This window comes from Parasteatoda tepidariorum, chromosome 8 (genome assembly GCF_982258835.1).
Source record: "Parasteatoda tepidariorum strain Cologne lab strain chromosome 8, Ptep-v5.0, whole genome shotgun sequence".
NCBI classification, from domain to species: domain Eukaryota; kingdom Metazoa; phylum Arthropoda; class Arachnida; order Araneae; family Theridiidae; genus Parasteatoda; species Parasteatoda tepidariorum.
The window spans coordinates 17585697-17607308 of NC_141762.1; the positions used below are offsets into that span (position 1 = coordinate 17585697).

General features: G+C 29.3%; 1 protein-coding gene across 9 annotated transcripts in view; it reads right to left on the reverse strand.

Moving 5' to 3' along the window:
* Positions 1-11105, reverse strand: part of LOC107438197 (phosphatidylinositol 4,5-bisphosphate 5-phosphatase A) — a 29454-nt gene extending 18349 nt beyond the window's left edge. For 6 of the 9 annotated variants that reach the window (XM_016050421.4, XM_087149910.1, XM_016050416.4 and 3 more), the window contains exons 1-6: positions 10926-11104; positions 10586-10651; positions 4098-4214; positions 3269-3377; positions 2229-2345; positions 1129-1236 (exon numbers count right to left, since the gene is read on the reverse strand). In XM_016050421.4, the coding sequence (XP_015905907.2) occupies positions 1129-1236; positions 2229-2345; positions 3269-3377; positions 4098-4214; positions 10586-10647 (513 nt within the window). In that variant the 5' untranslated portion in view covers positions 10648-10651; positions 10926-11104. Of the gene's footprint in view, positions 1-1128; positions 1237-2228; positions 2346-3268; positions 3378-4097; positions 4215-10585; positions 10652-10925 lie in introns of all 9 variants that reach the window. The other 3 variants (XM_016050418.5, XM_016050417.4, XM_071180651.2) reach the window with 3 other exon arrangements.
* Between the last annotated feature and the right edge of the window lie 10507 nt (positions 11106-21612).

Genomic DNA, 21612 nt, shown 5'->3' on the forward strand with positions numbered 1-21612 from the left:
AAAGGAGTATAAATCATATTTATACGATTTTAATATCAGAGATTGGTTTGCATGATTTAAAAGTTACACATAGCCATTCCAATTCACCCGATTTTAAAATTCACCATTGCGATTCATATTGGCACGATTTCAAATTAAAATATTTCGACATGTGTTAATGTGATTTTAAAATCGAACATCCTGATTCATAATTTTCTCGCTATTTCGGACATAAATAACAGACAGTTCGGACAGTTGAATTCTTTTTGAGTTTCCTTATTCATATACATTTTTCTTCATTTATATATATAAAATCAATAAATGCAAAAACATTTTTAATGACTTCACATATTCATAATGAAATAACTAGTTTTCGCTAAATATTGAAGAAAAATGCGTAAAATACATGCTTTTTCCTAATTTATGACGTTAATCGACACAACAAAGAAAAACAAATCCCATTTTAAAAAAGAGAAAATCAAGTACTTATTACAAGCCCCAGAAAAAACATTTAAAAAATATAAATCCAAAACAATCACCATTAAGCATTTTTTAAAACGCTGGACATGCAGGAAATGGTTGTGAATAAGTGTTTTTAAATTAAACGTTTTGTTTTGAGTTCATTCTATACAAAATAATTTTTACTTTCTCACTAATTTCTTTTGATAATGCACTAGTAATAATTTGAAAAAGAATAAAGGTGAAATTTGTTTAAAATACAATTTGTTTATTCTAATTATTTAATTTCACTTTCATTTGTTTTATACTTAATTAAACTGAGTAACATCTCCACTTACTATCACCTAGCCATTGTTTATTCCCCACTCGGCAGAAATTTGGATGGGGGCTTAATCAGTATTTTACGGTAAAGAAATTTAAATATAATTGCTGAGTTTCTACTTTGATATCACCTTTAAATTTTTTTATTTAAACTGACTTTGAGCTAAGTCCTATCAAGAAGTTTAAAATCAATTACAAAATGGGAAAACATAAATTTATCATCATTTTAGAACAAATAAAAAAACTTCAAGGAGAAGAAAAAGTAACAAATATATATAATACAAGTAGAGAATTGTTATAGTTATAATATGTTTTGAAAATACGAAATAACTTCATTTAAGTAGAGGAAATAAAGGTTATTTTACTTACAATGATTCTTTGCTTGAGTTCTGTATCATGAGCAGCTAAATGGCAATTAACAATGCAAATAGAACAACCATGAATTGAAAATCTAATACTGACACCACCTTTATTGCCCTAAAGAGTAATGAATATTTAAAACACATAAAATATAATTTTCAAAAAGCAAATAATGTTTAATCTGCAAAGTTAAAAAAAAAAATAATAATGGGGCAAAAAATTGTGGCAGTGGAATAACATTAAAAAAAATTTAATCAAAGAAAAAAAAAATATCAATAAAATTCTATAATAAAATACTTTGGCCTTACTTGTGAAAATAAATCTGTCTCTATAGTTTCACACAGACAAAATCTCAAAATAAAATTTTTAATCTTTCTTTAAAATATTAAATTTATTTAAAAAAAAAGTTCAATTTCATAAGAATGTGTATTGCATCTTCTCAACATAGGAATAAGGACATTTGAAAAACAGTAAAGATGTTTCCTTGTCAACAATAAAGATTACCTATTCAACTAGTTAAAAAGAAATACATATTAGCATGTGCATTTTTAATTAGTTATTTCAAACAAGGACATTTAAAAATTTGGCATTTAAATCTGTCGGAAAGAAGGAAAGAACTTTGAACTGACTTTGAAGGAAAGAAGGTAGAAGAAATGACAGAAAATAGAACAAAAAGTGGAATATTAACCACAAGTCAAATGGTTACTGAAATAGATTTATGCAGCATATAATTTCTCAACAATTCATGAGTGCCCTTACATCTACATTAGTCTTTTTTTGATAGAAAAATTGCACTCTTTAATGATGAGATTAGCAGAATTGTACAGATCACACTGCATAAGCATAAACTACAATCCTATGTTGATATTAATGTAAACTGAAATATTACTTATTGGTATGGTATAAGAGGAACAGAATAAAAAAATAAAAAAAACTTTTCTCAATTCTTATATAAGATTTTTCATAAATTATATCTGTATTTATTACAGCATTATTTTAGAAAGTGTGAATAAAGCATGCTATCAATAACTGATTGATAATGATTTTAAAAATTTCACATAAAATATAAATTTTTATGTGCAAAGAATGAAGAAAACAAAGTTTCTTACCCACATCCCCATTAAACCTGTCCTTGTGTAATTAGTCTGTAAACCTCTTATATGTGTTATATGCTCTCGTTTGCTAAAAAGATACAATGAAATTCCCAAAAGACGAATCTGTTTCAACTGAAAAAGAAAGAATAAACATAAAATATAAGTGTTTGCATATAAACATATCATTAAAGGTAGTACAAACTACAACGTATTACAAATTACTTCATATAATTACAAAAAGTAAATTAAGAGGGAAATAAGTAACAAATTTTTTTATAACATTTGCTGCTTAGAGTTAACAAATCATGCCAAAAAAAAAAAACAACAAAAAAAAAAAAACAAGACAATATATCCTTTTTAGCAATATAACTTTATATGCAATCCCTTTTTCGAAAAAATTAAAAATATTTAAAACATACCTGTCAAAAGAATCATGTTGAGTTTGAACAAGATTAATTAACTTATGAATACAATGCTAAAAATATAAACAAATTCCATAAAAAATCTTTTATTTTAAAGGTTCAAAATATAAATACAGCATTCACATTTGCTTATTTTTAAAATGATTTTGATATAATACTAATTGAAGCATATAAAACAAATGATTACTCAGAAAAGTCTTTTTCTGATGCCATACATATAATTGTATACATTTAAAATCCTACCCTACCCTCTAGAACACAATAAAGCAAACTTTTAGACTATGGAAAAGGTAGACCATTTTAAGTTAAGGAAAACACTACTCTTCATATAATAATAAAATTAATATTTAATTTTGTTTTTAAATTTTTCAATATCTAATTTTTGCTGTTTTACCAAAAAAGTATCACTCTTAAAAAACTAAAACTATACAAAATATGTAGGGCAATTTTTCTTCAACATGCAGATTCAAAATATTTTTCTCTTACAAATTAAAAAATAGATAAAAACCTAATTATAAACACAAATAAAAAAAAATAGTTAGCTAACATTGAAAAAATATTAATTATTCAGTCTTAACAGCCTTGTAAATGCATTAGCCTTATTAATATTTGAATAACAAATACTAATAGTACCTTAACATAGTCCCACTTATGTAATATTTCTCTAAAACCAATCATCCAGGGATCTTCAACAATAATCTCTGCAATCATATCTTGAGGCTTGCAGCTTACTTCTTGAAGGCTAAAAGAAGTCAGAGAGGTAAATTAATTTTAAATAACATACAATAAATAATTGCACTTTTAAAGAAACAATTCCGGATTATAATGTTTTAAACTGAAATCTTTGTAGAAATAATTACAAACTAATTAAGTTGTTGATATTAGAAGTAAAAGCTTTATAATTTTTTTTATTTATTCGTTAATTTTTTTTTTTTTTTTGATAAAACATAACTCTGTTTCTAAAAACTAAAAATAAGATAATTTAAAATATGATAAAGTGAAGAATTAATGTAGTACGTATTATATTTTCGATAAACAATTAGTACTATTCTACTAGTTTAATACAAGTTAGAATTAAGTAAAAGCATTGCAAAATATTTCCTAACAGCTCAATAATTAAAAAAACATTATTTATACACATTTAAAAGAAAAAAAAAAAGTAAATTAAGGCATATTGAACAGACAAATAATAGTAGTCTTTTAAAACTATCATCAACATAGTAATACTATCATCATCATAGTAATAGTAAACAAAACTATTTGTAACAAAATATGCCCAGAAATCCTAACTGTTCACACACTGATAGAAGAAACTATAAAATGATCCTGTTGCAAAATTAATGATATTCATTTAAAGAAGTAAACTTTAATTTCAATAATGAATACCAATTAATTTAAAAACAAGGAATTAATACACACTAAAGATTGGAAAAGATAATGTGAAGAAATTAAAATGCAATACCCAAGTCCAAAGAAATCTGGAAGATTGGAAACATCTACTGGTTCTTCAAGTCCCAAAACATTTCTTAGATCCTCAATTGGTGGTCGACTGACAACATTCCAAGTTAATAAATATATCCTAAAAAGAAACAAATAAAAAACTTTTAATTAGGGTGCAAAAAATTTTTTTAATCAAGAAACTTCTGTAAATGACTTTACAATATTTGTTCATCAGACTTATTTTAATACCAGACCAATTAAGATAGATTAATTATCAAGTAATATTGACACACAGTGATTCCGCTAGACTTTGGAAATAATGGGCTCTTTGGACCCAGGGCCTTCAAATTTCTAGATCCCTATTTAAAAAATAAATTCACTACTTCTTCCTCCAGATATTAAAATTCATTTTCAGAAAATTTAACTATTAATAAATGAAACAAAATATTTTAAAATAAGATATTTGAACAATAAAGGCTCTCTTTTAGGATGGATTAAACGTATCAAGGAGAAACAAAGTAATTTGATATACAGAGTTCGAATTTCCTTCTTCTGCTATTTATAAAGAAGAAAATGATATCTATCCACATTATCATGCCCCCCGTGGCAGAAACACGGCGACACAGCGACATTGTCGCAGAAAGGGACTGAGTTCTTGCAGAAAGATTTTCTTATTTGGGAAATAAAATTTTTGGGTTTGGCAAAAACAAAAGTTCTCAAAAAAGATTCTGCAGAAACAGAAACTGTTTTACAAAAAAATAATTTCGACAGAAACAGAAAATTTCGGCAGAAGCAATAATGGTTCTGCAAAATTATTTTCTTACAGAATTGTTTTTAAATAATTGTTTTTCTAGCGTACCGTAGAAGGGGAAAGCACTCGTGATCCTCCGTTAATCTCCCTAGTCCGTGTCCAACACAAACAGTAACTGGATATAAAAGGGGAGAAATTTTTTCCCCTTTATTAAGCTATTTTTGGGACATTTGCCAACTTCGGCCTTTATCGCTAGCGCAGTAATTTGCTTTTTGTGTTTTCTTGCGAGAATAGAGCGTTTTTTATTTTTTGCACTTATGTGGAAAATTTCATGCCTAAAAAGATTTTTTCTTTTTTAAAAAAATAATGTCTAGCGAAAAGGTTATTTGTTGCTCTTGTGTTGCAACAATAATTATAAAAAAAAAAATTTGAACTTATTTTTCAAGGCCCATTTCGAAGAAGAAATAAGATGGAAAATGACAATATCTAGCGATGTCAGAGATTTTTTTTTTCTGCAAAGCGACAGGAAAAGAGGAAAGAAGCTTTCCACGCTACTAATATTGAAAAAAAAAACGTTCTAGATTCAAACCAAATATTCTTACTAGTAGTGATGTTGATAGCAAGGATGAAACGGATGATAAAATGCCTATATCTTTTGAATTAAGCCGTCGATATAAAAAAAAACACTTGCAATATAACGATAAATGAAATAAAGCCTAAGATATCTCACTATCTAAGATTTTTTGGCATGCGAATGAAAACCAGATTGGTGGAAAATATTTACTGGCGAAACACTTTCAAATAGGTTTCCATACGCATGTGAAAAAAATCGCATCCAATGAGTATGGCTCTAATACCGATGTTTCAGCACTGATGAAGACGATTTCGTTTCGAGATGTTGAATAGTCTTGAGCGTATCGAGTCGGAAACCGCGTCTGCGTACTTCGTGTGGAATCAATGCTATATATTTACAAAATACAGTGAGACTTCTGATACAAATCGCAAGCGCTGTGTATTTTTTTCTTTCTGAACTTAATCTGATCACGAAAAAAGTTTTATTTACCTTCTTTTTTTTTTTTATAAAATTTTTTCAATAAGTCAGCACAAAATTAATCGAATCTAATTGTTTTCATATAGAAATAGATTGCTTTAATTTTTTTGCTTTTAGAATTCGGTTATAGTCAATATTATTTTATTATTTTGATTTTGATTACTCAACCTCAATATTAATTTTTTCACCTGATTTGTTTCTGTACCTGATACAATTACTATAATGAAACATTAAATCATACTGTTTTAAGCTGATACTTCAAATTCAGTTATGTTGTTTTATAAATTTAATCTTTTTGTCCATTCTTAGCTATTTTTATAAGTTCTATCTTATTACAGGTTCTGGGTTATCTTTATTTATGCTCTAGTAAGCATTTTTGTCTGCAGATCTATACATTTACAATTTTTCTTTATTATCGAAGATTATGCACATTTAAACTTATTAAGAAATTTAAACTTATATTATGACATGAAGAGAAAAAAATCTACATAGTTTTATTCTATGCATGTAGGCTTTTTTATAAACATGAAGTGCATCTATTATTATAAATTCATTACACATATATTTATAACGATAAAAATATCTTGCAGAAAGATATTGGTTCTAGTTAGGTTTGTCGCAGAAAGCCAGAAAAAATTCTGCCACAGGGATCATGCCAAATAATATAGAGTAACTCTGTAGATTTCCAGATTTCCTTTGCATTAAACTAGAGAAATTGATGAGGTATGATCAAAGTATAAAGAAATCACTTTCATTGTAGACAAAAAAAAAAAAAAAAAAATTATTCTTCCTTATTAGGTAGCATTTTTAAAGATCACAAATATGGCTACATCAGACATGTGATCGCTGGAAGAAGAAATTATCTGAAATTTTTTTTCTCTCTTTTTTTTAGTACTTACTTTTGTACGTATATATTTGTACATAGAAAATAAATAAATGATGTGTTTTTATGAACAAAAGTAACATTTATAAAATGTGAAGAAAGGAAGAATTTTTTTTTTTTTCCCTAATAAATTTTTCCTTATCAACACTTAAAAGAATGTATACATAGGGAAAAATTACACATTCTTCCTTTTTCTCACTTTACAAGACATCATTTACAAGTTCTTTAACTCAAAGCATTATTTTGTACTATATTTAAAATTAGTTGGTTATACACATATTTAAACGAAATTTTGTTGATGACAGAAAAACCACATAATCGTGATCTTAGGTCATAAAAATAGTATAAAATGCCATAATTTTTTCAAAATGCAGGTTACTAAAAGGGAACATAATTTGAATCTTACTTTTGAGTGAAATAGCATTACCTTATATATTTACATAAGCTATATTATTTAAGGAAGCTTTGATCAAAACGTTTAAAAATACATGCAGAATACAGAAAAATGAGAAAGGCAAGATTTTCAGGAAAGCAGCAAAGTAAAAAATGATGACATAAATCTTTACATAGTGAAAACAGCATGAACAATTAATTATTATGCAATTAGGAACGCAATTTTTTTTGATTAAATTAAATTTTAATACACACTTATAAAATCACAAAAGGTTAAAATTTTTATTAGAAATCTATACACACTTTGTGTCCCAATGGCACACTTTCATCAGTAGGACAAAATACAGGTATATTTCTGTATTTTGACCTACTGATAAAGGTCTCTGTTTTAACCATATGGTAAAAACAAAGATGATGAAAATTTGAGAGATTATGTCATAATAAAGAGAAAATGGTTCGAAGAGTGAAAAATTAATGATTTCAAAATATTAGGCATATATGGTACAACAGTAAAGTCACTAACAATAAAGTTTTTGATGATGTAGTAGCTTTTTCAAAAATCCAGGTCAACAACTTTAATACATTTATAGATGATATGGGGTGAAGAAAAATTGAACATATGGCAATCTGTCGTGCAATGGATAAACTATGGCGCAACCTTGATGTAATGGTCAATTGCTTACTAAAATTTTCTACATACAGGGATGAGATTAGGCAAAAGGCAAAAAAGCTGAATTTCCACGATAGTAAATTTTGCGCAAGCGCAAACCTTTAATAATAAATTCCAGACAGTTTTAAGGTAATAAATAATGTGTTGACATACAATTGTTAACACATTATGACAGCAAGCAAATGACAGCAAGCACCCTATAATCAGGGATGAGATTAGGCAAAAGGCAAAAAAGCTGAATTTCCACGATAGTAAATTTTGCGCAAGCGCAAACCTTTAATAATAAATTCCAGACAGTTTTAAGGTAATAAATAATGTGTTGACATACAATTGTGTACTAATCTATTATTATATAAATGATTACATTGATACTTAACATTTAGTGAGAAAATAAATTATCAATTGAAAAAATAAAGCTGGAAATTATATTTTTCCTCAGTTCACATAAGAGACAATTATTACTTGAAAAACTACCTGGTTTAGCAAATTAAAACTACTGAGAATATACATTAATATTTCATTTCTTTAAATAAATATTGTTATGTGATTTATAGCAAATATATCAGTAATATTACTTTTTAAATTATATTGGGAAAAAAAACTTTAACAATGGACCAAATCATTATGTTCATATTATAGTCTAATCTAACTAGAGCCCTCTGAAACATATCAATAACAGTGAAGTTGAAATATATAGTAACTCCTTAACATACAAAAATTGCTATTTTAGTTTGAAAAATTACATGGCAATTAGCAACTGTTTAGATAATTGTTTTTTATTTGATAAGAATTTTGCTTTTTATAGCATAAATAACTGCAATTATAAATAAAATTTTGATGATGAGTTAATTAACTCTTTTTCCAAAAAAAAAAATTAAATCCCTTTTTAAGTGATTGCTTTTGTTTGCTATATCTTTTATGTTTGCTATACTTAGTAGTTAGTCCATCTTCAAACATCTTGTGACAAATCATATTTTTTCTTCTTTGCAAGCACAGAATGTAAGTTTTGAATATATTCCCTTCCAGTTTCTCTGATGTTGTAACACTTACATATACTAATAATCGTCGTTAGAAAAACAGTCACCTTTATGGTAACTAATTTTTCAAAAAAATTTACTTCTAACAAGAATCACGATAGTTGATCTTAAAATTGCGTGAATATAAATAACAATTATGGAGTTTGAAATCACATGAATATGAAACTAGATATATGATTTTCAAAATGAGAAAATACAAACTGGGATATAGAATTTTTAAAACGCGTAAATACAAATCACGATTCATAATTTTTAGATCGCGTAAATACAAATCATGATGCATAATTTTTAGATTGCATAAATAAGAATTATGATGCATAATTTTCAGAATGCGTGAATGCGAATCCCAATGCCTTATTTTAAAATCACGTATAAATACGAAAATCAATGTTTGATATTATAAGCCGCATGAGCAAATCAGGACATTAAATTTTAAACTTGCGTGAATACGAATCTCTACATAGGTTTTTAAGAAGGTGCAAATACGAATAACATAACGAATTTTTAAATTTCGTAAATAAAAATCGCAATGTACAATATTCAAATCGCGCAAATATGAAAAGCTATGTTTGATATTAAAATCGTGGGAATAAGAATAGAGATATTAGCAGATTCCAGGCTTGGGACCTCTAAAAGGCTTGTCAGAAGCAGCGTCGTTTGAACTACGAAAATCAGATCTAACTGGAGGGTGGGTAAAAAATTCGGAAAATCTTATCTGCTGCGTGTAAAAGGGGAGAAAATAGCTAAAATAAGTAAAAATGAGAAAGGATTGGTAGCTATGTAGTTTGAATTTTCTGTTTCTCTTTGAAAATCGGTGAATTTTCTGAAAAAATGGAATACTTATAAAAAAAAGTGAAATTTTTAGAAAATCTGAATTTTTGATAAAAAAGCTGAAATTCAAGAGATGAAAGTGAAAATAGCGGAAATCCGCTAAAAAGCGGAAAAATCTCATCCCTGTACATAAAAGCAGTCAAACTGAATGATAGTTTGTTGGTCTGGGACTACTAAAATTAGACTCAGATTACCATAAAATAATTATTAGTTGTCCCCCGGACCAGCAATCAATATAAAAGAATGACATGTTGTTTTGGTTTTTTTAATTTTATGTTTTATTCTCTGATCTGTGCTATATTAACATAATAGCATATTTTGTCATAAATGTGTTCACACACTTTGTATTGCTGTTTTGCTGAACTAATTTTTTTCTTAAAAAACTATTTTTTCTAACTAACTATTCTAAAAAACTATTCTACAGAAGTACTTAAAAAAAAAAAAGTTAGATTAATATATATAAACTGATCAGTGAAAATTTTCAGATTAGTTATATCTTTTAGTTACTGGTCCCATATAAATCAATAATTAAATTTTCTTATTTTATACCTGTAGAGTGAGTGTTCATTATAATGCATAATTCTAATAAATTTGTTATGCAACTCACATGTACAAATTTTTCACTGAATATGTTATTTAAATTAATAGCATAATATGTTAGAATGTGTTAAAATATATAAGAGTGCGTTTGCATTAATATTTTACTAGCTTTCATTCTGTACAGAGTATAAATGGGAACATATAGATAAGTAATAATATCAATATAAATTTTTTAATCACACAACATCAAAACTTAAAAAGTATTTGACAATGCGTTTAATAAATTGCGATAAAAAATTATGAAAAAGTTTTACTAACAACCACACAATTTAAAATTTACGTCTTAAATCTTACTTTAAGTCCATTAAAGGTGTAACCATGTTGAACGATTTCATTTGAGGTTCTAAGATAGTCATTTACCTAAAAAAAGAACAAATAATAATTGTTTAATCAGAAAATATAGAGATTCAATTTAATTAATATATTTCGAATTACAGCAATTATTTAATAAACTATATCAGAGCAATAGATAGAAAAAAAAAATGAAGACTTAAAACAATTTTCTACTAAAAGGAAATTTAAATAAGGAATTCCAGATATGAGGAAAAATAGATTAAAATAACGGATTAAAAATTAGGCCAGAAGATCTTAATTTGATTAGCTTTTGTCAAGATATTGAAAATAATAAATATACCTAGGTTAGACAGCAGAAAAAAAGCTAATAATTGACAGATTTACTTAAAGTATTTTGTTCTGAACAATCGAATGTTATTGATCTTAGTAACCTTTGATCATTTACCATTTTACCCATTAAACTTTCCTTATTTATCACATCGTCTTATGTCAAATGATCTTTGTTTTGGTTAGAAATCCATTACGTTAATTTCGCAGTTAAACAAATAACAGTAGAAAATGGTTAGAAATTAAAATAAAGCACTTCTACTCATACTTACATTTTTAACTGAAATAATTAAATTCCAAATAATTTGTTACTCTCCTTGAAAATTCAACACCGGCCGTGTTTAGAGCTTGAAAGGGGTGTTAACGTAACGTAACCAAATTAATAAGTATGAAAGGATAACTATAAAAAGCTAAGCACAGGTGGCGCTGGAGTTAAAATTCTTCCTAAGACTTTCGGGTATCTATGTGGTGCGCAAGAGCAATAACATAACAAGCATTTATATTTAGTTTTATGAAAAATAAAAACAACGTTGCTAAGACAACTCAATAATAATAATTACTATATTGACGTTCCAGACATTGGGATGTAAAAGTATTAATGGATTTATATATTTTATATTAACTTGTAAATAACTGTGTATATTAAATGTTGTGATGTCTTCAATTTACTTCGTTTTTATTTATCCAAAATCGCACATAGTAGGAAGATAGAAAACCTTCCCTTACAACTGGTGACCCGGACGTGATCTGAACACGCAACCTTCTGATCTGGAGTCAGAACAAATACTTCGGAAAACTAACGGGCCAGTCGATTGAAGAGGCCAACGACTACGGCCATCCAAATTGCCGCCTCTTTCTTTTTGACAAGTCAAGCAAAAGGCACTATCTTATTGACACTGGGGCTGACGTGTCTGTAATTCCACCGCCAAAACCCAATAAACTGTTCCCATCTGATTTTAAACTTTATGCTGCAAATTCAAGTTCAATCAAAACTTACGGCAAGCAACTTATTAGTTTAGATTTAGGCTTGAGAAGACGTTTCAAATGGAATTTCATCATAGCAGACGTCTCAAAGCCAATAATTGGCGCAGATTTTCATAAGGCACATGGACTTTTGGTAGATATTAAACAAAAACGTTTGTTTGATCCTTTAACATCATTGACAGTCTCAACTAAAATTGATTTTTCATAAATTATACATCTACTTCTGATTAATTTTTACACCTAAGCTTAAAAAAGCGTGCAATGCAATATTATTAATCTTGCAGTATTTATAATATCGCGCTTTCTTTAATTTACTTTACAACGAAACAATAACAAATGAATTTAGAGGACTTCGCAAGCATTAAATGATGCTACCAAGAATTAAAAAAAATGGTGTTACGCAAATAGTCAAAAAAGATAACACTAAAACGCTGACAATACGCTTTATTGAAGTTTTCATATTAATCTTCTCAAATTCATTAACGACTCACAACCTCTAGAATTTATAAATTGCACAAAACTCTTATAAATAGTAAAATTATGCGTAAATTTAAACACAAATCACTGTAAAATATTCCTAGAATATCAAGCCTGTTATCACACATCGCTTCATAAACAAAACGTAAGCAGATCTGCTCGAGAGATATATTCGAAATTTTCTATATTTCATCTGGTTTTAGGAGGCTTGTTATTGTTTGCATTTCATTAAAATATCGAAAAAACATTCGAATAAAAAATTGTGAATTATTTTTAAAAATTTACTATCGTTTCAAAATATATGGATGGCGTTTTCTACACTAGGAAACGTTGCAAGCTCAGTATCGCCTAAATTTCCGGGTTACTTTTTTCGTTGTATTTTAAAGCCATTTGGCATCATTGTGTTTTGAGATTCTTGCAAACAATGTATTTGATTACTTATTACTTGTGTTTACAAAGTTAACAATATTTAAATTGTGTACAAAGTAAACAATACACAATTGTGTTTACGATTCTAAAAGTGTTAACACTTACATAAGATGACATAATAACATTAATATCTTATGAAAAACGGCAGATTTGAGCTCAGAAATTATCTAATTTATTTCTTTTATTGAAAACAAAATTATCCGTTTGAAAATATCGCCTCGCAGAATAGCATGTAGTAAGCAGCTGCAAACTTTCTAACCGGAACTAGAGCAGGCATACAGCTCGAGATTGTTATTGTTTACACTTCTACTGAAAGCACCATCCATACACATATTTACAGATGCCCGATAAAAATATGATTTTCTCCACTTCGCAGTTTCGAGAACAAAATTTACGCAGTATTAGAAAATTAATAAATGGTCATTGCTTCACCACCACGCTTAGTCCACAGGCACTCTCTTCGAGCCGTTGAGAGGGGCATGAAGTCTAAAAATATAAGAAAGATAATTGGTTTGAAAAAGCATGAGTAAAAGTAAAAATATTGAAAACTAACGGGATGGCAAAAGCATAAATAAAATAAACACATAAAAAGATAAATTTAAATAATAAAAGCAGACAATAAAATTAGAATACCAGAAAGTTGCTGATTTTTTAGAATTAGTTTTGTGTGGAATTTGAAGCAATTAAATGGAAAATATTAGAAGCAATTAAAGAAAATTGTATCGAAAAAGAAGAAAAAAAACACCAAGAAGAAGAGGAAGAAAAACTACGCCAAGAACGGCAAAAACAAGAAGAACGCCAATTTGAACTCGAGAAATTAAGGCTTAGTGCCCAATTAAGTAGCCTTCAAATCAAAATATTGGTACTACTCTGAGGAATAAGTCGGATATTCATAAGTTAATGCAGAATTTTGATCCTAAAGGAAGATGAAATCAGTTTTTATTTGGTAATTTTTGAGCGTCAAGCAAAACGAGCAGAAATACCAAAGGAAGAGTGGGTTACTCATTTATTATCTTTTCCTTCACCTGACATAACAAAATTAATAGCAAGAGAATCTAAAGAACAAACATACAACAATGATCATGTTACGGAAATTTTAATGAAGAGGCTTAAGCTAAGTCCAGAAAAATTTAGAAACAAATTTATTCAGCACCAAAAGAAGTTCGATAATAGTTGGAAAGATTTCGTTTTTGAATTAAGGAACTATTTAAATGAATGGGTTCAAGGATTGGAAGTAAAAGATTTTGAAACCTTGCTGGATCTAATGGTTACTGATCAATCTAAACGAAGAGTTCCCAATGAAGTGCGTGATCATTTTATAGACACTTGGTCAAAAATAACTTCATCTACAAAGCTGGCAGAAATACTTGACGAGTACGAGAATGTACGTGGAAGTCGCAAACGAATTGACTTGCAGGTAAATTCTGAAAATCGGAGATCCAATTGGCGAGAAGAAAATGCCACACGGAAAAATTCACAGGGAGCTACTTCAAAGAATGGCCGAAATGACGAAAATAAAAGAAAATATGAGTTCAAGCAAGCAAATTATGATCAATTTGATAGACGTACGCCTTTAAAATGTTACGAATGTGGATCTACTAATCACTTACGACCTCAGTGCTCGAAGCTTAAGTGCCAAAAGCCACCCGCTCAAGTTAATCGAATTGGAGTAGGACACGAAGAAGACAAATTACTAACTCCGTACACTCTTATGGCTGAAGTAAATGGAGTTAGGATGCCAGTTCTTCGTGATTCAGGTGCAACTATTGATATCATATGCCGAAAATATGTGACTCCGGATATGTTTACGGGCGAAACTGTGTGGATACAACAACCATTAGATGAAGGCCCAACTTGTTTACCATTAGCAAAAGTTTCGATATCTGGTCAGTTTGGCGACATTGTAACCAAAGCGGCTGTGGTTAGAAGTGAGTTGAATAAAGGTCGATATCTCCTTGGCAATAGAACAGCGGCTAGATTGTCAAATCTGCAAATGACGCCAATGCAAATTTCAGAGTTAAATGCAGTTAATACCAGATCGCAAGCTCGTTTAAAAGCAGAAAATGAAGAATATGAGCAACAAAATTCGAACGATACCGAAAACTCTTCCGAACAAGATAATAAAAATCAAGAAATTATTTTAGATGAAAAAGATGACGAGCCAGTTTTAGAAACGGATGCCGTCAGTTCAGAAATGGAAGAGATATTACCAACTTTAAATGCCAATTCTGATGAACTTTCTTTAATACAGGTAGATCACGATGAATTCGTTAAAGCTCAACAGGAAAGTGCCGAGTTAAAATCAGTTTTTAAAACTGTGGAAGAAGGTATTCAAAATCAAAACAGTAAACATCGCTATCTGGTTGAAAGAAAACTTCTTTTTAAGTGCCAAGAAGGACGATTAGGAGAAATAAAAAAACTTTTAGTTATACCTGAGAAATTTAGAAGCCGAATTTTAAAGTTATGTCATGAAAGTATTTCCGGACACCTTGGCGTAACCAAATCCAAACATAGAGTGGCGCGATATTATTTTTGGTCAAAATGCTATAAAGAGATGGAAGAATTCGTACGAACCTGCAATAGTTGTCAAAAAGCGGGGAAACCAAATGATAAAAAAAGGCTCCTTTAAAAATTGTACCGGTCATACAGGAAATATTCTCAAAACTAAACGTTGATGCAGTTGGTCCTCTTCCCACCACGCCAAGTGGAAAAAGATACTTGATTACAGTCATTCGTATGTCGTCAAAATATCCAGAAGTAATCCCAGTGAATGATATAGGATCTGTGTCGCTGACTGATGCACTACTTAATATTTTTTGTAGAACTGGTTTCCCACGAGAAGTCCAATGCGATCAAGGAACTTCTTTTATGAGCATGCTAACAACTGAGTTTTTTGATCGATTTGGCATAAAGGTTCGGCATAGTTCCGTTCATCACCCACAGTCGAATCCCGTAGATAGATTTCATAGAACTATCAAACGGATCTTACGGGTACTTTGTTTGGAGTCTAGTTCTGACTGGGAGAAGTTTTTACCATTTGCCCTTTTGGCTTTGAGTACTATAACACATGAAAGTACAGGATTTTCGCCACCAGAGTTAGTACACGTAAAAAATTTGCGTACTCCTGAAACTTTGTTGTTTGAACAGTGGACCAAAAGCGAAATAGACGAATCTCCTGCAACGGAATACGTTTTTCACCTAATAAACCGTTTAAAAAGATGCCAAGAAATTGCAGTTAACAAGATGGAAGATGCGGCGTTAAAAAGGAAATCGTATTACGATAAAAATAGTATTAGGAGAGAGTTTAGTGCCGGAGATTTGGTTCTTGTTTTGGCTACATCTAGAGCTAATAAATTATCTGCTCAATGGATTGGCCGGGGAAGTTAGAAAGCAAAATGTCTGAAACTAATTATTTAGTGAATGTTCCAGGAAAAAGAGAGAACTCACAGATTTATCACGTAAATATGCTTAAACCATATTATAAACGGCCTGCAATAATTAATTTTCTATCCTGTGCAGAAAACGATTCTTCATCTTCAGAACAAGATATTGACTTTCCATAAGTGTATATTTCTCCAGATGAATTCGATGTATCTGAAATGATTAAAGACAGTCACCTTCCTAGAAGATCGCCTTAACGGACATGAAATCAACCAATTGAGGAATATTTTAAGAAGATATTCGAAAAGTTTTTCAGATAACCCAGGAAAAACTAACTTAATTGAGCATGACATTTAACTTAGTACAAATAAGCCAATTATTTCCAAGCCTTACCGAACGTCACCCCGACAAACAGAAATTTTAAAAACTGAAGTGCAGAAAATGGTGGATTTAAAAATTATTGATTTAGGTGAGAGTGATTATACTACTCCTATGATCCTAGTAGAAGCACCAAATAAAGATCCAAGGCACTGCATTGATTACCGTCGTCTCAACGAAATAACTGTAACACAATATTTCCCACTTCCGAACATAGAAGACCGAGTTGAAGAGGTAGCCAAGGCGAAATTTATCAGTCTTTTAGATTTCGCCAAGGGATATTGGCAAATTAAACTTAGTCCAAACGCTGAAAGATTAGCTACTTTTGTTACCAGTTTCGGAACTTATAGGTCATTACGACTTCCATTTGGGTTGAAGAATGCCACCTATTTTTTAGCAAATTAATGGCACGACTACTAAAGGGTTTAGAAGAATTTGCAGTGCTATACCTTGATGATATAGCAATTTTCTCAGATACCTGGGATCTTCATTTAGAACATCTTAATTGTGTATTGCAGCGTATCAAAGACGCAGAACTTACAATGAAACCTTCAAAATGCCGTTTTGCGCAAGATCATGTTCTTTATCTAGGACATATTGTCGGACAAGGCTGTAGAAAACCCTCTGATATAAAAACACGAGCAGTTGCCGAATTTCCTGTACATAAGACCAAAACTGAGATCAGAGCATTTTTGGGACTAGCGGGCTATTACAGTCGATATATACCAATGTTCTCTGTTCTAGTTGCACCATTAACAGACACTTTAAAAGGCAAAACAAAAAAGGGAGAAATTACCTGGACGATCGAATGCGAAGAAGCCTTCAAGAAACTAAAACAAAAATTAACGAGCCAACCTATATTCTTCTCTCCCAACTATGAAAAAGAATTTATCTTGCAAACAGCCGCTTCAGAAATTGGTATGGGTGTGGTATTAACACAACTAGATAATGAAGGCCATGAACACCCCATAATATATCTGAGTAAAAAGTTTAATGAGTCCGAAAAAAAAATATTGTACTACGGAAAAAGAATGCGCCAGTATAATTTTTGCCATCAAAAAATTACGACACTATTTAGATGGACAAAAGTTTACTATTCAGACTGATCATCACCCGCTAACCTGGCTTAAAACAAATGCTAGTTCAAATGCCAGACTTATGCGTTGGGCTATAGCACTGTAACCGTTTAATTTTAAAATTGTGCATAGAGCTGGTACTAAGAACAAGAATGCAGATTGTCTCAGTAAAGTATCTTTAAGTTCTTGATTTGAATTAGAAAAAAGTTAATTGATGGGGAGGAATATGTAAATAATGTTTATTTTTCCTATTGATATTGATACAGATTAGTCTTATTTCCTTATTCATATGTACGATTCATTTATTTTAAAAACTAACTCGTAAAGAAATTAGTTGCTATTAAAGTTTGAATTAAAGCTTTAATTAAGGTGGAAATATAAAATAAAAATGTATTGAAGTTTTTGAAATTGAACCAGTTAAGTTTAATTTAAGAAAGTGTTTAAAAATGATTATATTGAAAATGAAACAGGTGTTAAACGAATTTGTTTGTAGAGTAAAGTGCTAGTGTTCTTAAATATGTTATTTTTTATGCATATAAATATTAACAAGATTGAGTAGAATCTAATTATGTGAAGCTTAAAAACGTTAAGTATATTGTTTGGATTTAAAAAAAAAAGCTAGTGATACTAAGATAAAAAAAATAAGCACTTTGATAAAAAAAATCTGGTTAGCTTCAGTCTTTAGATATTGTTGTATATATGTAAATTCGCGATCGCAACGAACTATAGGGGGCGTTGTTGTATGAGACTAATACCTGCGATTTCTATATGAACAGTCATTCAGTTACTCTAGAGACCTCGTTAATGTAGCACGTAGCATTACAACGTTCCTTCTTTATTGTGTCTAATTAAATTTAAAAAAGAAAAATGTTTGATATTCTTTCTTATGCAAATGAAAACAAAATGGTATCTCCTTTTATTAGAGAAGGAATATCCAAAACGCATCGGAAAAATATTTGTACATTAACGGAAAAAAAAAACATTTATATTCTTATAAGAGTTAAAAGCTAATGTCCGAGAAATAGTTTTATTAAATTTAATGATATAACTTGAAAGGCCCATTCGAACTTTACATTCTATAGTTTTAAGAATCATAATACTTCAAAAATTAAAATGAACAAAAAGTATACATAAACCTCATAATTTTATGAAATTTAATTTTGGAAAAAAGTTTTTTGAGAGCAATTTTTATCAAAAAATTTCAAGTTTCAATAAAAATCATTATTTAGAAACTAAGAAACGTGAAATAAAGAATGCTGATGAAACAAAAACAAAAAAACAATTCTTTTTTGTCGCCATTTTTAGTGCTATGAAAATTCGTCTTTGGGATTTGCCAAAAACAAAACAAGATGCAATTTTATTTTTTCAGAAGGGAAATCTTTTACCGAAAAAACGAAAATGTACCAATTCCCACAACATGAAACTTTATCTTGGTAAACGTACGTTTTGGAAATGTTATTTCATTTGGAATCTTATTTATCAGAGTTCATATGGCGATATGATTGTTTTGAATCTATGCTAAACTCTATATCGGCTCATTTTCCACCGAAATCCGATTGACTACTTTGATTTTAAATAAAGTGTTTTATTTTATGATTTGTCTCAAAAATTTTAAGTGTAGGTTGGCGGCACTTAAAAACCGCCAAATCTGTAGCGGGGGTGGCGTTAATACGTAAGTACCAAATTTTTATTCCATACTTTTCTGAATCATATTACTTCAAACATTGGAATATACAAGAAGTATACATAAACACATAATGTTATACCATTTAATTTTTCAAAAAAAGTATTTTGAGAGCAATTTTTATCAAAAAATTATAAACTAAAAAACGGAAAATAAAGAATTCTTAGGATGAAAAAACGATTTTAAGAATTCTTTACATTGAAATAAAAACTTTCATATTGTTTCTTTTTTTATTATTCTTATAGTTCTCAATCAGACGTAAAAAACCGTTCTGTAGAGAACCATCATCAAATGAAAAAAAAAAATTTACAAGCAAATTTTTTATTGTAAAAATCATTGCACTTACCTGATTTATAATTCCCGGAGAATTCCAAAATGATAAGTTCCTTGTTTGAAAACTTTATTCTCAAATAATAGATACATAGTTTATCCCTTCATTACTTTTAGATAACATACTACACAGCAACATTTTATAATTGATTTGAATTTGAATATGTAGCTAAAAACAGAGTAGCTGAATTCTAGTTGAACTTATTCTTTCAAAACTAAAAAATGCTTACCAAGAAAACGATTAAAATTAATTAAGAATCAGCACAAATGGCACTATTTCAAGTAACTTGGATAATTTTTTATTGTTGTTTTCCGAATTATATGGATACAGAAATATATACTATTCTATAACGAAGAAGAATATGCTATAACTATTACAATTCTGTATGTTCTGAATTCATATTTATTCACTGGAATGACGAAAGCAATGTTGACTTCACTTTAATTCGTAATGAATTGAAGACAGAAACAATGCATTTTACCTTAATACACACATCTGTAACAGTATCCGAAATCGGAAGTCATCAGTTGCAAGTTTGTTGATAATAGAAATTAAAAATTATTGAGGAATTTTTCTTCAAATGTTTGGCGTGTTCTGTTCCTGAAAGATTTACTAATATTCTGGAGATTTTTTTCAAGTTCTTCGGCCTTTTCCTTAGGGAAATTTTGTATCTTATTTGCTGCTAAAAAATGGCGTCTGATTCAGTCAATGATTTTGATGGAACTAAATGAAAACGTGATAAATTAATGTCTGATATTTACAGGCTCCCGCTAGACGGCGTACTCGAGTGTTGCGATCGCGAATAGTCATGTTAATTTGTATTTAGTTTGTGTGAAGTTAAATTATAATATTTATTTACTTCCTAATTTTACTTCGAATATTTTAGTTTGATATCAAAATTGAGTTACAAGTGAATTGTCTATTAATGTTTACTGCAAGAGTCTAAAAATAATTTAGAAATTTTAAGTTTTAAAGTTAATTATTCGCGATCGCAACGAACTATAGGGGGCGTTGTTGTATGAGACGCTTACCTGCGATTTCCATATGAACCGTCATTCAGTTACTCTGGAGACGTCGTTAATGTAGCGTGTAGCATTGCAACGTTCCTTCTTTATTGTGGCTAATTAAATTTAAAAAAGAAAAATGCTTGATCTTCTTTCTTGTACAACCGAAAACAAAATGGTATCTCTTTTTATTAGAGAAGGAATATCCAAAACACATCGGAAAAATATTTGTACATTAACAGAAAAAAATATGTATATTCTTATAAGAGTTAAAACCTAATGCCCGAGAAATAGTATTACTAAATGTAATGATATAACATGAAAGGCCCATTTAAATTTTACATTCTATAGTTTTAAGAATAATATTAGTTCAAAAATTAAAATGAACAAAAAGTATACATAAGCCTCATAATTTTATGAAATTTAATTTTGTAAACAACGTTTTTTGACAACAATTTTTATCAAAAAATTTCAAGTTTCAATAAAAATCATTATTTAGAAACTAAGAAACGTAAAATAAAGAATGCTGACGAAACAAAAACAAAACAATTCTTTTTTGTCGCCATTTTTAGTGCTACGAATATTCGTCTTTGGGATTTGCCAAAAACAAAACAAGATGCAATTTTATTTTTTCAGGAGGGAAATATTTTACCGAAAAAACGAAAATGTACCAATTCCCACAACATAAAACTTTATCTTGGCAAACGTACGTTTTGGAAACGTTATTTCATTTGGAATCTTATTCATCAGAGTTCATATGGCGATACGATTGTTTTGAATCTATGCTAAACTCTATATCGGCTCATTTTCCACCGAAATCCAATTAACTATTTTGATTTTAAATAAAGTGTTTTATTTTATGAACTGTCGCAAAAATTTTAAGTGTAGATTGGCGGCACTTAAAAACCGCCAAATGTGTAGCGGCGGTGGCGTTAATACGTCGTAAGTACCGAATT